General features: G+C 44.5%; 1 protein-coding gene across 1 annotated transcript in view; it reads left to right on the forward strand.

Annotated features, from left to right (window-relative positions):
- The window catches only part of GPBP1L1 (GC-rich promoter binding protein 1 like 1), a 1,437,510-nt gene that overhangs the window by 304,644 nt on the left and 1,116,710 nt on the right, over positions 1-16,156 (forward strand). The window contains exon 3 of the mRNA XM_044070363.1: positions 12,610-12,986. Within this exon, the coding sequence (XP_043926298.1) occupies positions 12,610-12,986 (377 nt within the window). The remainder of the gene's footprint in view (positions 1-12,609; positions 12,987-16,156) is intronic.

Below are 16,156 nucleotides of genomic sequence, written 5' to 3' on the forward strand. Positions count from 1 at the left end.
AATATAAAATGTATATTATATAAATTATTCAAAATGGCCAATATTTAATGTCAGTAAAGTTTAAAAATATATATTCATAAAGAATGATTAATAATAAAATAAATATCTGTTGAAATATACACATATTTGAATTGTATATATTATTTAAAAAAAATTTTTTTTAAAAATTTGTTATTGAATACATAAACCAAACTATATCAGGTTAACAAGCTTCCACCTTACAATTTATCTGCCTTAAGTTTCAGGTAAGGCATGATGGAAATAGTCGTTCAAACCTGGAGGTTTGTTAGATTCCAAGAGGATCTGCCAGCACGTTTCCCTATGGGATAAGCGTGCTGCCCAGTGTCCTCCCCTTATACACCTGGGAACTCCTTCCAAAACAAAAAACGTAAAAACTGCAGCTTCACATAAGATTGTATGCCTATAAAGTGCATTGGTGTTACATTGCTTCTGTACGTCATAACAGTGTTCATAAATACGTCTCCTGAGCTGCCTTTCGGTCTTGCCAACATAAAACGCTTGGCAACACCGGCAGACAGCCAGGTAGACTACTCCAAATGAATTGCAATTGTAAAAACAATGGGACAAAATCTTCCTATTCCTACTCTCCAAATAGACGTGTTCCTGATTTATAACATATTTACACTGAGAACAGCGTCCACAACGAAATGTACCTTTCCTTTGGTTATTAGAGGGTCCATGGCTAGTATTTTGTTCCAGAACTCTCTTAATGTTAAAACCCCTCTTGTATACAAATTTGCATGTTAAACCTTTTAGATTACTCAAGTCTGTAAAATTCTGAAATGAATTCAATTCCTTTTGAATAATTTTCCTAATATGTCCCACGTCCTCACTGTATTCTGTAACAAACACTTGATTCAAACCAAGTGAAGTGGAATGACTGTGAGTGGAACCAATTTGGTTGTTTGTGCGGCTCTTCCCTAAAATGGGACAAAATCTAGTACCCCTAGCTAGCTTTACCTCTTCCCAGACTGTGTTAATCAAGGTAATGGGATATCCCCTATCTAAAAAGAGGGAGCTCAGCTTGTCGCACTCAACCTGAAATTGAGAATCATTTGATGTCATGCATGAAACTCTAACATATTGATCCTTAAGTATTGACCTTTTTTGAAATTTAGGGTGTGAACTGTTGTAATGTAAACAACTGTTAGAAAAGGAAGGCTTCCTATAAATACATGAACTGAAACCACAAGCTCCCTCATAAAAGTGTAACATGTAGATAATTAACTTGATCTGCTGATATGTTGTATGTAAACTTCAAAAATGTGGTTGTAGAATCTAGGTAAGATACAAACTCATCTACACAATGAATGGGTCCTATCCAAAAGATACAGATGTCATCCAAAAACCTAGAATAGTGAATCCAATATTTGGAAAATTCACTATGAAAAACAAACTTTTTCTCCCATACTGACAAAATAATGTCAGCATAGGTGGGAGCACAATTTGCTCCCATGGATACACCTGATACCTGTTGGAAATATTCGCCACAAAAATCCTACTGCTGACCCGGAGGTAATTTCTCAAGGGCCTAAAGGAATTAAAGCAATCTCTGCTAAGAATCCCACCCCCTCAGATAGGGATTCCTGAGCAATGGACAGATGGAGTAAAAAAGTATGCACCTCAGCTACTCTTGCTATCAGAGCACTAAACTTGTCAATTCCATATGCTAAAATTTCAGCAACATACCCTGGAACTCTTCAAACAAAAAAATGTCTTCCTTTCCTGCTTGTGCAGAATCTAAAGACTTACAAGAGTTAATGCATTCTGCAGTCAAGTAACTAAACACACCTTGCACTGTGGTTGTGACTCCCCTAGAAGCTTCAGCAGTCACCGGTTCTGTGCTTAGAAGGCATGCATCGCTTAAGGAACAGCATTTGCCAGACCATGTTAAATCTAAATTGTTGGATGCCCCCTTGCACAAAGACAACTTATTTGACACTAAGGCAGAAGAGGTTTTAAAAAGGATGGAAGAAAAAGCAAAATCTATGCAGACAGTTTAGGATTTCTTACAGGTCCAGCCACCCTGGTTCAGCAGGCATTGTCCCTCCAAACACTGGTCCTTTTCTGCTCCCACCAGGTCAGTTCAGCCCAGACCCTGGGAAACCAGACCCCACAGACAGCAGCCACAGGGAATGCAAAGATCTAAGCAGTGGACTACCTCCACTTCAAAACCAGGGAGTTCTAAGCCCCATCCCCTTATGGTAAGAACTTGCAGTGACTCTCCTCCCCCACCCCCTCCCTCTGCTCACCTCCACTTACCCCTAGTAAGAAAACTTCCCTTTCATGCAAACACCTGGGCCACCATTACCAGCGACCGCTGGGTTCTCAACATAGTGTCCCAGGGATACAGATTTTCTTTCCACATCCTTCCAACCCTAAAAGGGTTCCCAGATCTACCTCAAAACCAGTGGGCAGAGGCGCAAAAGCAAGTCCTTTCCCTGCTCTCCATGAGGCAGTAGAGCACGTTCCTGCAGAACAGAAAGGCGAAGGTTTCCACTCCAGACTTTTTCTGGTACCCAGTAGAGGGCACCTGGCGCCCCGTCCTCAATCTATCCATTCTAAACACCTTCCTGGTGATCCCAAAATTCAAAATGTTCGCCTTCCAGCAGCTGCTACCCATGCTCTCTAAGGATGCTTGGCTAGCCACCCTAGACCTAAAGGAAGCCTACCTCCACATTCCTATCAGGGAATCATGCAGGAAATATCTCTGTTTCAGGGCGGATCTCAGCACTTTCAATTCTTTGGGCTTCCCTTTGGCTTATGTACTGCTCCCAGAGTTTTCACAAAATGTCTGTCTCTGGCCATTGCCTTTTGCAGACAAAGGAGTATCCAGATTTACCCATACTTAGACTGCCTAATTCAGGCAGACAGCCAGGAAAAGCTGCTCAAGCACCTAGGCTTTGTAAAGTCCCTACTAGCCTCCGTATGGTTTACAGTCATTGAAAAGAAATCCAAACACGTACCCACCCAAAGGATTATATTCTTGGGAGGAAGCCTGGACACAGCATCCCAGAAGGCATTCCTTACACCAGAAAAGCAACCTTTCCTGATAGCCTACTTATCTTAACTAGCCACCAGACCCCAACTATCTACAAAGAAGTCCTGCAAGCTCTGAGGTGCATGGCATCTTGCATTCTACTCCTTCCATATGCCAGACTGCATATGAGGAAACTTCAATGGTACCTAAACCCTGGAGACTCTTATACCTATAATACACTGCCTCAGAAAGGATTTTCTTTGGTGGGCAACAACATGCTCCCTTAACAAAGGACTACCTTTCTCACCACCCCATGCTGCCCAGACACTCACCACAGACGCATCAGATTATGCCTGGGATGCACACCTGGACGGCAGGTGCATACAGGGCCAATGGAACCCACAGCAAATCATTCTGCACATCAGCCAAAAAGAGATGATAGCTGTCCAGCATGCCTTGATAGCTTTCAAGCCCTTTCACTCCCCCATAGGCTCTCCTGATCAAAACAGACACAACTGTGATGTATATCAATAAGCAGGGAGGGACTCAGTCCTAACCTCTATGCAGGCTGGCCATGACCCTTTGACACACAGCCTCTGCCATGCAACTCCACCTGTTAGCACAATTCATACCGGGTTCTCTCAACTCCTCTGGTGGACCACTTAAGCAGCAATCGTCTGGACCCACACCCGTGGCAGCTCAACAGAAGAACCTTCGCCCTAATAACTCAGAAATGGGACAGCCCGAAGGTCGATCTCTTTGCCTCCCACACCAGCCTTCAGCTCAGCAAGTTTTGCAACAGGGAACATCACTGCATGACTTTGAAAGTGGATGCCCTGTTCTTCCCCTGTGTAAATCTGTCTATGCCTTTCCTCCACTACCTCTCATCCCCAGGGTACTGCTTAAAATAAAGGAAGAAAAACCAAGGACAATTCATATAGCTCCAGACTGGTCTCGCCAGCACTGGTGTACCCTTTGCTGTGCAGCCTGTCCCCTCTGCCACCTTGGCATCTCTCTCTGATTCCAGACACAGAGGGAAGGGGAATTCATGCATCTCCAATTGCAGATACTCAATTTGGCAGCTTGGCTTATTCCCTAACCCCCATCAATCTGCCAACCTCAGCAAACAGGTTTTAGATGTTATATGTGAGGTTAGACACCCTAGCACTAGGAAGTCTAATGCTGACAAATGGAAACGTTTCTGCACCTGGAGTCAGGCTAAGGGAGCCAATACGACACAGCTCTCCCTCCCTCTCATCTTGGATTACTTAGCTGACCTGCTACACATTGGCTCTCCTTTTTCTCTATTAAAATTCATGCCTCTGCTGTCTCTGCCCATTTTCCCACTGAGCAGCCCCTTTTCTCACACCCTCTGATCAAACGGTTCCTAAGAGGGGTTAGCAATTTGAGGCCACCCAGAAGAGCACCAACCCCAGCTTGGGACTTTGTGTTGGAAAAACTCACCCTCTCCCCTTTCAAACCTGCCTCTTCAGCAGAGCTAAAATTTCTCTTTGGAAGATTACTTTCCTTTTGGCCATCACTTCAGCCAGAAGGGTCTCCGAGCTGCAAGCACTCATGGCTGTGGAACCCTTCATCATCTTCCATGCTGACAGGGTATCCCTCAGGACTAACCCATCCTTCCTGCCCAAAGTGGTGTCCATTGTGGCTCTCAACCAATCCATTCATGTGCCCACCTTTTCCCCTAACCCACAGAACAAGGGCGAAAGGATCCTGCATACTCTAGATGTGCACAGACAGCTCAGATTCAATCTAGACATGACTGAATCCTTCAGAAAGTGTGATCAATTGCAGGCCAGCTTTGCTGCAGGGGCAGAGGGCAAAGCCATCTCCAAATAAACCATCTCCAAATGGATAGTACACTGCATCATTTTTGCTACAAACAACACGGAAAGTCTCCCCCAAATAGGTCAGGACTCACTCCATCAGAGCAGCCTCCACCTCTGCAGCTTTCTTCAGAGGAGTCTCCATCACTAAACATTACCACTTGTGTATCTTCTCCAAATCTAGGCCGAGGTTTGCCTCTGCAGTCTTGCAGGGCATCCTAGCCAGCCTCTAGTTTCCTTGACTGCCTCCACCCATTTCCTCAGCTTTGGCAATCAACCCAAATGTGATGACTGCAACAGTGAAACACAAAGAACATAGTACAGTTGTGTACACTTGCCATAAATGTAGACATTAGTGTATTCACTGTTGCAGTCCTGGTTACCCTCCCTCCAAACCCTCTGACTTGTCTTGCCTCTGTCTTTCCTTCTCGTTTGGTGTATTTGTTTTCTGGTGTATTTGCTTTTTGTTGGAGGGGTACCATAGCATGCAGTTGCTTCGCAGTGTGGGGGCACCTGACATCTGGGGCAAGAAAAACTGATGTAATGGCATTGGCTGCATGTTTTATACCCCTGATGACCTAACGTCATGGAAGAAGAGACAGCATCCGACGCAGGAATCCTAGACTCTGGTTTTCAGGCCGACTGAGGGCTTACCTGCAGGCAGGTAACCCAAATGTGATTGCTGCAACAGTGAATACTCAACATCTACATTTATGGTAAGTGTACACAACTGTACTTTTCCCTCCCTCCTCCTCCCTTGTATCCTTTTTCCCTAGGGGAACATAAGCTTCCCACGGTGGCTTTTAGTCATCAGGACCACTTTACCATATTTTCTTGTGCTTCTGACGGGTTAGGGCAAGTAAAACTGATGTAATGGTGTCAGCTCTCTTTCTTTATAGCACTGATGACCTCTGACGTCAGTCTAAAGGTGATAACAGCCAACGCAGAAAAACATTGACTCTGGTATTTGGGCCAGCCGAGGGCTACCACAGCAGGGCTCACCCACAGGCAATGACTGCATCAGTGAATTCACTCAAACATCTACATTTATGGTAAGTGTACACCTCTGTACTTTCCTTATCTTTAGCTCCAGATAAATGGCTTCTATCAGGAATATTATGATACTGTTTCTTACATTCTGTCAACCAGCAAATATCTGAGGTATGTTGAGGGTTGGTGCATTATGGGTAAGGGGGGGAGCTTTAGAGCTTTTTAGTGGCCATGAGCTAAAATAACACCAGAGTCGGATCCGAACCCAACTTTTGAGGAAGAGTGAAAGTAGATAACACAGATGAAATGTTATAGTGAGTAGATAACTTCTCTTTTACTGGCATTTTCCTTTCAGGGCTATGGCCTATCTTCTTGGGGCGAGAAAGCTCTGAAGCTTCTCGCATCTAAACTGCCTTTTTTATGGCTCTGTTGAAGTTGCTAGCAGTTTAGATGTGTGGAAGTTTCCAATGTCCTTCAAGGATGCATCTACAGTCTTAACAAATGGGTTGTCCTGTCGTCAGGCAGCCCTTCGGTCGGCCGGATTCCAAAGTCTGGGTCTGGCCTCGGCTGGTGTCGCACTTCACCCGACGTCATCTCTGCTGGTCTTCGGGTATAAAGGCATCAGCCGACGCCATTTTCCTCAGTCTTCCTTGCGGCGCGCCAAGCAGAAGCTGTTCGCAAGTGCCGGTCGGTCAGATCCAGAGATTACTACTACCGAATACTACTCAAGACTTCTAAAAGCTAAGTACCCGTTGGGGACTCTTTCTTGCCTCAGCCGATGTCAGAAAAAGTGAATAACTGTTTAACTTGTGGGAAACAAATACCTCATAAAGATTTCCACTCTTACTGCTTACCTTGTTTAGGCCCAGACCACGACGTAGCAGCCTGTTTAGCCTGTGCTTCTTTCAACAGACGAACGCTTAGGCGTCGGTCGGAGTTTGCTGAACAGTTTTTCGACGCAGATTTTGTGTACATTATGCCGGCGGATCCTCCGACTTCGCAAATTGTTAAGAAACGCAAAGAAAAAGACCGACACTCGCGGTCCGCGGTTTCGGCCGAAACCACGGTTAAGCAAACCGCGAGTGTCTCGGTTTCGGCGAAACCGAGCAAACGGGTCAATCTTCAGCCGAATCCATGACTACTACCGAGGCTCCTGCTACCCTAGTTGAATCAGCCTCTGAAGTTTTGCCTACTAATGTGGTTCCTCTAGAATTATCGGACACCATCCCTTTGGATGTCTCTACCCCAGCACGTGGTGCTGCTAGGCCTCCTGCAGCCATGTCTATAAAGGCCTTTGCCAGGGCTAAAGCAGCCAAAACTGCTAAGTCTGTGCCTGTTAAGCCCCCTCTCACAGGCCCAGTTCCAGTTCCCAAATGCTTACTCTGGCAGAGGATCTCATCTCTTTAATAAGGGGATCCCAATCTCACCCAGACAGGGCCTCTCAACCTCCAGAAAAGAGACCTAGAGCAGAGCCCCCTGAGCCAGTGTCCTCAGATGACTCTTCTGATGATTCAGACAATACAGACCATCCAGAGGCTCCTTTTTCTACTTATGAAGATTCCGATGCCGAAGAATCTATACCTTCTGCCTCTCCACCAGAGGAATTTTCCTTTGGGGAAACCTTGCATGCCATGAGAGAGCAATTCCAATGGCAGGGACAAGATTTCTCAGATTCAAGAAAAAGGCTTAGGACCTTTCTACACTTACCACAACATAGGCCCTTAGCTATACCTCCAGTTCTTCCTGTTGTGGATGATGCATTTAATGATGTTTGCACTGCTCCTGATACTTTACCTCCAGCCCCTGCCAAGCCCGATAGGTTTTACAGGGTACCGGACACTCATCACCACTTATACAAGGCTCCCCTTGCAGATCCTGAGACTATCTCCCAGGGGCCTAAGGCAGTAGCCGACCTCAGCGAAAAACCCTCTCCTCTGAAAGGGAATCCAGGTCCTTAGAGAGATGGGGTAAAAAAGTATACACCTCTGCTACTCTCTCAGCTAGAGCTTTGAACTGTCAGTTTCATATGATCCAATACCAAAAGTTTATGCTTGATCAGTTAACTAAGAAACTGTCCTCTGATGATTCCTTAGATAAGAAATATGTTTTAGAAATGGTGAATAACATTCAGCAGGTTAGTAACCATTCTTTAAAATGTGGCTATGATGCACTGGAGGCTTCATTTAGATCAGCCATGACTGGCACAGTTATAAGAAGGCATGCATGGTTGAAAGAACAGGTCTTGCCGGATCATGTTAAAGCAAAGCTATTAGATGCTCCTATGGATAAGGTCAGTCTATTTGGTTCTCCTGCCCAGCAAGTAATGAAGAAAATGGAAGAAAAGGCAAAATCTGTACAAACAGTTAAAGATTTCTTACAGGTTCAGCCCCAAGGTTTAGCAGGAACTGGCCTTCCAAAAATTGGTCCTTTCCAGACTCCTCTAAATCTCAGAGAGGCAGGAATAGACGTTCCAGAGGCAGAAATCAATCCAGAGGAGGTGCCTACAGAGGACGCCAGTGGCAAGGCAATAACCAGCGAGGCACAGACACAACCACTGCCACTGCAACAGGACAATCACAGTGACTTGGCTCTGACACCGCCTACCAGGGAACAAATAGCAGCATCCTTAGGCGGAAAGTTAGCCTTATTTTCAAAGAATTGGCACTATATCACAAGAGACAAGTGGATTTTGCAAACTATAGACCAAGGCTACAGGTTTCATTTCCACACCTTACCTGTAAAAAGAGGAATGCCAAACCTACCACCAAATCAAAAAACAGAAGCTCTAAAACAGATAGCTCAATTAACAAAGATGAGAGCTGTGGAAAGGGTACCACCTACAGAACAGGGCAAAGGATTTTACTCCAGACTCTTCCTAGTACCAAGAAAAGAGAAAGGTTGGAGACCTATTCTCGACCTGTCCGCTTTAAACACATTCATCATTGTTCCAAAATTCAAAATGCTGACCCTACAGCAACTTCTTCCCATGCTGGGCAAGGAGTGTTGGCTGGTAACTCTAGATCTCAAGGAGGCATACCTGCACGTCCCCATACGACCAAATTGCAGAAGATACCTCAGATTTCTTGCAGGATCAGAGCATTATCAATTCTCAGCATTGCCCTTTGGCTTATCTACTGCGCCCAGAGTATTCACGAAATGCCTGGCATCAGTAATCGCTCATTGCAGGATACAGGGAATCCAAATTTATCCATACCTGGACGACTGCCTGATACAAGCGGACAACAAAACCAAGCTGACACAAGACTTACAAAGAGTCATTTGCTTACTACAAGCCCTGGGATACACAGTCAATTTAAAATAGTCAAGACTGATACCATCCCAAACAAGAACATTCTTGGGTGCAGAATTGGATACAGTAAAACAGATGGCATTCCTAACTGCAGAAAAACAAGAACAACTCCCTCTTTACTTCTTGGCATTAACAAAGCAGAACAAACTAACAGCAAGGAAACTACTGCAGGCCTTGGGCTTCATGGCATCATGCATAATCCTGGTCCCCCATGCCAGACTGCATATGAGAAAGCTACAGTGGTACCTAAAGAATTTATGGTCTCAACACAGGCACAGCTTAGAAACCGAAATACCACTAATCCCATGCCTGAAACAAGAGTTCCTATGGTGGGCTCAAGCATGCCAGTCAAACCCAGGTTTGCCCTTCCACAACATTCAAGCAAGCCAAACCATCACAACGGACGCCTCAGACCTAGGTTGGGGGGCCCACATGCTGGACAAATGCATTCAAGGATTATGGACTCCAGATCAGCTACACCTGCACATAAATCAAAAAGAAATGCTGGCAGTAAAACTAGCAATCCAGAATTTCAGACCATTCCTCAAAGAAGGCCAATTAATGATGAGGACAGACAACACCACAGTCATGTGGTACATCAACAAACAGGGAGGCACTCATTCATACCCCCTATGCCGAATGGCTCTGGACCTATGGAATATGGCTCTGAGCTACAACATTCAGTTACAGGCAATATTTGTACCGGGAAAAGAAAACACCCTAGCAGACATGTTAAGCAGAACTACCTCGGATGCTCACGAATGGATGCTACACCCGGACATCTTCAAGGCCATCACAAAGAAATGGGGAATGCCACAAATAGACCTATTCGCATCCCCACTCAATCACCAGCTCAAGAAATTCTGCACAAGGACATACCACCCACTTGCTTGGAAGGTGGACTCTCTATCCTTCAGTTGGAAAGGCCTGACAGCATATGCATTTCCACCTCTTCCTTTGATGCACAAGGTACTACTGAAAATCAAAGAGGAACGTCCAAGGATAATTCTGATAGCTCCAAATTGGCCAAGACAACATTGGTACCCATTACTGAGGAGCATGTCTCGGGAAGCGTGGACACTACCCTGATTCCTTTGATGTTAACTCAGAGCGACTACAACATCATGCATCCAAACTTGAAAACTCTGCAACTGGCTGCCTGGAACATTACATAAGAGCAACTAACCCAGATTTATCCCAAAGGGTTAAAGACATTATCCTTGAGGCCCGCAGACCTTCAACAAGAAGGAACTATGCAGGAAAATGGAAAAGGTTTGTCATTTGGAGTACTGAAAGAGGTAAAGATGTGTCAAAGATAGATATTGCCAACATCCTGGAGTATTTGGCAGAGCTTCTCCATACAGGCCTGTCCTATTCCTCCATCAAGGTACATGCATCAGCTATTTCTGCAGAATGCAGCTTCGATCCCCCTGTCTTCTCACATCCTCTACTCAGGCAGTTCCTCAGAGGAATCAAGAATGTAAAACCTCCTAGGAAACCACCATTACCAGCATGGGACTTGAACTTCGTGCTAGAAAAATTGACACTCCCTCCATTTGAACCAGCAGCAACAGCAGATCTTCAACACCTATCCTGGAAAACTGCTTTCCTACTGGCAATTACTTCAGCAAGAAGGGTTTCGGAACTACAGGCCTTAATGGCAGTACAACCCTTCCTAATATTCCATCAAGATAGTGTCCATGAGAACTAATCCTACATTTATGCCTAAGGTGGTATAAAGAGTGTCTCTAAACCAGGCAATCCACCTACCTACCTTCTTTCCCAATCCACAGAACAGGGGGGAAAGACTGCTGCATACCTTGGATGTACATAGACAGTTGCGCTACTACCTGGACAGAACCAAGGGCAATAGAAGAACTGACCAGCTTCTAGTAGCTTATGCAACAGGAAGGGAAGGAAAAGCAATTTCCAAACAGACAATCTCCAAGTGGATAGGAAATTGCATAAGATTCTGTTACTCCTACCATGGAAAACAAATTCCACAGAACATAAGACCTCATTCTACAAGGGCTACAGCCACTACCACAGCTTTCTTACGAGGAGTGGCTACCAAGGACATTATTGAGGCAGCTACTTGGACCTCCGTGCATACATTTTCCAAGCATTATAACTTACCTCTATACTCTAGATCCCGAGCAGGGTTTGCCACTGCTGTTTTGCAAGGGATCCTAACTACACCATAATTCTTCTTCCTCCTCCCTAGTTTGGCTATGGTATTCTACCCATTTGTTAGGACTGCAGATGCATCCTTGAAGGACATAGTACAGTTTTGTACCTACCATAAATGTAGATGTCCGAACAGGATAGCATCTGCAGTCAGGATTACCCACCCTCCTTCCCCTCTGTGGTACTCCTAGGGTATTTACCCTCCTAATAGCTAGCTGGGGGGGGATCTCTTATGGTGTATTTGTTTGTATATATGTACATACATGCTTATTTTTTGTGTTTGCCTTCTACCTTTTTTGGAAACATTGGCTTTACCCAAAATTTAGCTTTCCAAGAGGGCAACTGGCATCTGGGGCAAGAAACACTGAGGAAAATGGCGTCGGCTGATGCCTTTATACCCGAAGACCAGCAGAGATGATGTCGGGTGAAGTGCGACACCAGCCGAGGCCAGACCCAGACTTTGGAATCCGGCCGACCGAAGGGCTGCCTGACGACAGGACAACCCATTTGTTAGGACTGCAGATGCTATCCTGTTCGGACATCTACATTTATGGTAGGTACAAAACTGTACTTTTTCCCTGATTGTGTGGGTACAGTCTAGTAGATGGGGGTGAAAAAGCCAAGAGTCATTTACTCCCATTTGTTTATGTTCTGAACTGTGAAAGGGCTGCCTGTTGGAATTTTTAGTAGCAATTATTACTGATATGTTCCTGTTTTTCTGTTAGCCAAATTAAATACAGAGTGGACAGTGTCTTCACAGGACCTACCTCACATTTCTTCACTGACACAAACCAGCAGAATATAAGCAGAATTCCCCTTTTATCTGAGATGCAGCCATGTTCCTCTGCACTAGGGAAGAACCAGCCCTTGCCAAAATGTTTGTAAAGCTCTGGAAAGTTAGGCTGCCTTGGCAGTCATCTGATGGCGGCTAATTCCCAAATGTCATTAATATTGCAACTATGATTTCGTTCAAGCATCTGTTATGGTAAGTGTACTTTCACTACTGTACGTTATGTATGTTTAGACCCATAGACCCATAAAATTCATCATGTAGGTGAAAAATCCTGCTTTTGACAGCTCCACCATCAACATTGTACAACATTTTCAGAAATAACCAGCTTTGTGATGCAAGGATTTAGGGTGAAAAACAATTCCCAGTTTTTGGTTGTGACTCATTTTAAATGAATTTTGTGGATTCTTTGAAGTTGCTGAGTTATTTAACCAGTAGTTTGTTTTTAGCCTGTTTAGTTACTGTAGGCACCTTTTTTTTTTTAAAGATGGATGGCACCAACCTTCTCTACTCCGTCATGATTCTGTGGACTCTGGAGTTTCCAAAGGGGTTCATCTTGGAACTGTTACAAGTCAGGGATGGAAAGACAACCCTGGATGGCATGGTCAGCGTCATGATCCTGTGAACCAGCGCAGTGGTAGTAGTAGCAGCGGCAGCAATGGTGGCAGCGGAACAGGAGGTGGTAATGGGGGAAATGGTGTAGGAGGGAATGGTGGTGGAAGCAGCAGTTCTGGACATCGGCATTGGAATGGCAACTTCCATCCTCGGAAAAATACAGCTTTTCAGGATAAAACATCCACTGAAACTAAGGAAGAGAAGAAAGAAGAAAAGGAAGAAAAGCTTCAGTTTGTGGAGGAAGATTTTGTAAGTACTTACCTTAGTTGAAGATTTTTACTTTCTATATGCTATACGTTTTGCAGTCTTTTTTTACTTTGATTGTTTTTCCCAGCGCTGGACTCGCTAAGAATAACTGTGTAAAGACCATCCAGATTGTATAGGCTTTACAGATTGTGAAAAGATTGCCATGTCTTTTTGAGGTTTGTAGTCAAGTGCTTGTCAGCAGTGGTGATAAATTGTCTTGGAGTTGGGAAGAAGAATGGAAAGTGAGTTGAATGCCATTTTATTCAAATTATTAACTGGCTAGGGGAAAGTCTACCTTTGCCATTCCATTTGAACAGCTAACCTATGTGTTTAACAGTGTTTCTATACTGTGCCTCACTTGCTGTGAAGCATTTTTCAGCTTTTTTATTAAAGTATCCTGGGGACTGAATGCTCAGTACAAAAGTTCAAACCCATAACCACATTTAAATAGTTTTCTTTTCTTTCTGGTTAAAACATTAAGAAACCAAATACTTAGTGTTCAGAATTAAGAATGTGACCATTATGAAAGTGGAGGCAAGTCTGCTGCAGTTTGCAAGAGGAAGATCTGCTGCTGTAAATTCACAGGGCAGTGTACTTAATTGGACCCTCATTCATACAGACTGACAGAAATAACACTTAACAAATAAATTAAGCTGAGACGTAGTTAGACTGTTTAGCATGAACCAGGACAGTAAAAGTTAAAACTGTGATGTTTGCCATTCTTAGTATTGGGAATGAGCAGCCTGATATACAAATGTCCTCCCTTTAGTGGTCCTAAGTGATGGGTGTAACAGATGATGATATGTTGTCCCTTTCTCGCCTTCCTTCTTGTTGGTTGGGTTTGGAGCCAATCTTCGGCTCCGATTCGGCTGTATTCTAAAGCTCAAGAACTTCCACTGGCACGAGGGTAGACCATATCCCATCATGCCCAGTGCTAGTTACCCAGATCTCATTTGCCACTAGCTTCGAGATTGCTGGATACTGGCTCAGGTTAAGTTTTTGATTTTTTGTGTTATACTCTGTGCTAAAATCTTAATATTTTTCAGGAAATCTTTCCGTAGATTAGTAGAATTTGTTTAGGATCCCTATCTCCGTTTCTGGTTGTTGTTTAGGCCATCGTTTTTTCCTTTAGGCCTATCGCCCCTTTCATATCCGTTTTTTCTTAGAGGATTCCCCCTTGCTCTTAGCCCGTTTTCACTTAGATGTCTTCCCCTTATTCCCTCCTCCTCCTTTTCTGCTAAGGAGTTAGCTGTTTAAGTTAGAGGCTCTCCTCGGTTGGGAGAGTTGTCGTTTAACTTAGTGGCTCTCCCCCTTCCGTTGCCTTCCGTTCCTTGTTTAAAAAAAAAAAAAAAGTTAGATATAATGTTGTCGTGGTTATTGTAGAGTTGTAGATTTCCTTTTTCTTGATATCTATAACTTTAGTGTATTATAACTATAGTGTATTGTGCTTATTGCTGATGTCCTTCATGGATGCATCTGCAGTCATAACAAGTGGGTTGTCCTGTCGTCAGGCAGCCCTTCAGTCGTCCGGATTCCAAAGTCCGGGTCCGCTGATGTCGCACTCCACCCGACGTCATCTCTGTTGGTATAAAGGCATCAGCCGGCCATTTTCCTCAGTCTTTCTTGCGGCGGGCCGAAGCAGAAGCTGTTCGCGAAGTGCCGGTCGGTCGGATCCAGAGATTACTTCAAGACTTCTAAAGCTAACTCTTTCTTGCCTCAGCCGATGTCAGAAAAAGTTAACAATTGTTTAAACTGTGGGAAACAAATACCTCATAAAGATTTCCACTCTTACTGTCTGCCTTGTTTAGGCCCAGCCCAGCAGCCTGTTCCGGTCGGAGTTTGCAGAACAGTTTTTCGGTTCTGATTTATTATGCCGTCGGATCCTCCGACTACCCAATCTACCAAAACGCAAAGATAAAACCATGGTCAAGCAAACAGTGTCTCGGTTTCGCGAAACCGAGAAAACTGAACAAAGTACAGCTGAACCTATTCCTACAACTGAGGCCCCTGCTACAACTCTTGAATCGACCTCAGAAATTTTACCCACTACGGTGGTTGACTTATCAGACACCATCCCTTGGATGTCTCTACCCCAGCACGTGGTACTGCTAGGCCTCCAGCAGCCATGTCCATTAAGGCCTTCGCCAGGGCTAAAGCAGCCAAGACTACTAAAACAGTGCCTGTTAAACCCCCACATCCAGGCCCTCTTCTAGTTCTCAAATGCTTACTTTGGCAGAAGATTTAATTTCTTTAATTAGAGGATCTCAATCTCACCCAGACAGGGCCTCTCAGCCCCAGAGAAGAGACCTAGGGCAGAGCCCCGAGCCAGTGTCCTCTGATGATTCTGCTGATGAATCAGACATAACTGACCAGCCAGAGGCTCCTTCTCCAATTTTGAAGATTCTGATGCTGAAGAATCCATTCCAGCTGCTTCCCCACCAGAAGAATTCTCCTTTGGGGAAACCTTGCATGCCATGAGAACAGTTCCAATGGCAGCAACAGGATTTTTCAGACTCCAGAAAAGACTTAGGACTTTTCTGCACCTCCCACAGCACAGGCCCTTAGCTATACCTCCTGTTCTCTCTGTGGTGGATGATGCTTTCAATGATGTTTGCTCCGCTCCAGATTCTTTACCCCCAGCCCCTGCCAAACCAGACAGATTTTACAGGGTGCCAGATACTCATCACCACCTTTACAAGGCCCACTTGCAGACCCAGAAACTATATCCCAGGGTCCCAAGGCAGTAGTAGCCACCATAGCTAAAACCCTATTCCTTCTGAAAGGGAAGCAAGGTCATTAGACAGATGGGGTAAAAAGGTCTACACTTCAGCTACTCTCTCAGCTAGAGCTTTAAACTGTCAGTTTCACATGATACAATACCAAGAGTTTATGCTTGATCAGTTAACTAAAAAACTAACCACTGATGAATCTCTTGATAAGAAATATGTATTAGAGATGGTAAATAACATACAACAGGTTAGCAACCATTCCTTAAAATGTGGCTATGATGCACTGGAGGCTTCATTTAGGTCAGCCATGACAGGCACAGTGATAAGAAGGCATGCATGGCTAAAGGAACAAGCTTTACCGGATCATGTTAAAGCTAAGTTGCTAGATGCTCCTATGGACAAGACAAGTTTGTTTGGTACACCTGCCCAGCAGGTTATGAAGAA

Source organism: Protopterus annectens, chromosome 4.part1, assembly GCF_019279795.1.
Source record: "Protopterus annectens isolate FY-2018-M chromosome 4.part1, PAN1.0, whole genome shotgun sequence".
Taxonomy (NCBI): Eukaryota; Metazoa; Chordata; order Ceratodontiformes; family Protopteridae; genus Protopterus; species Protopterus annectens.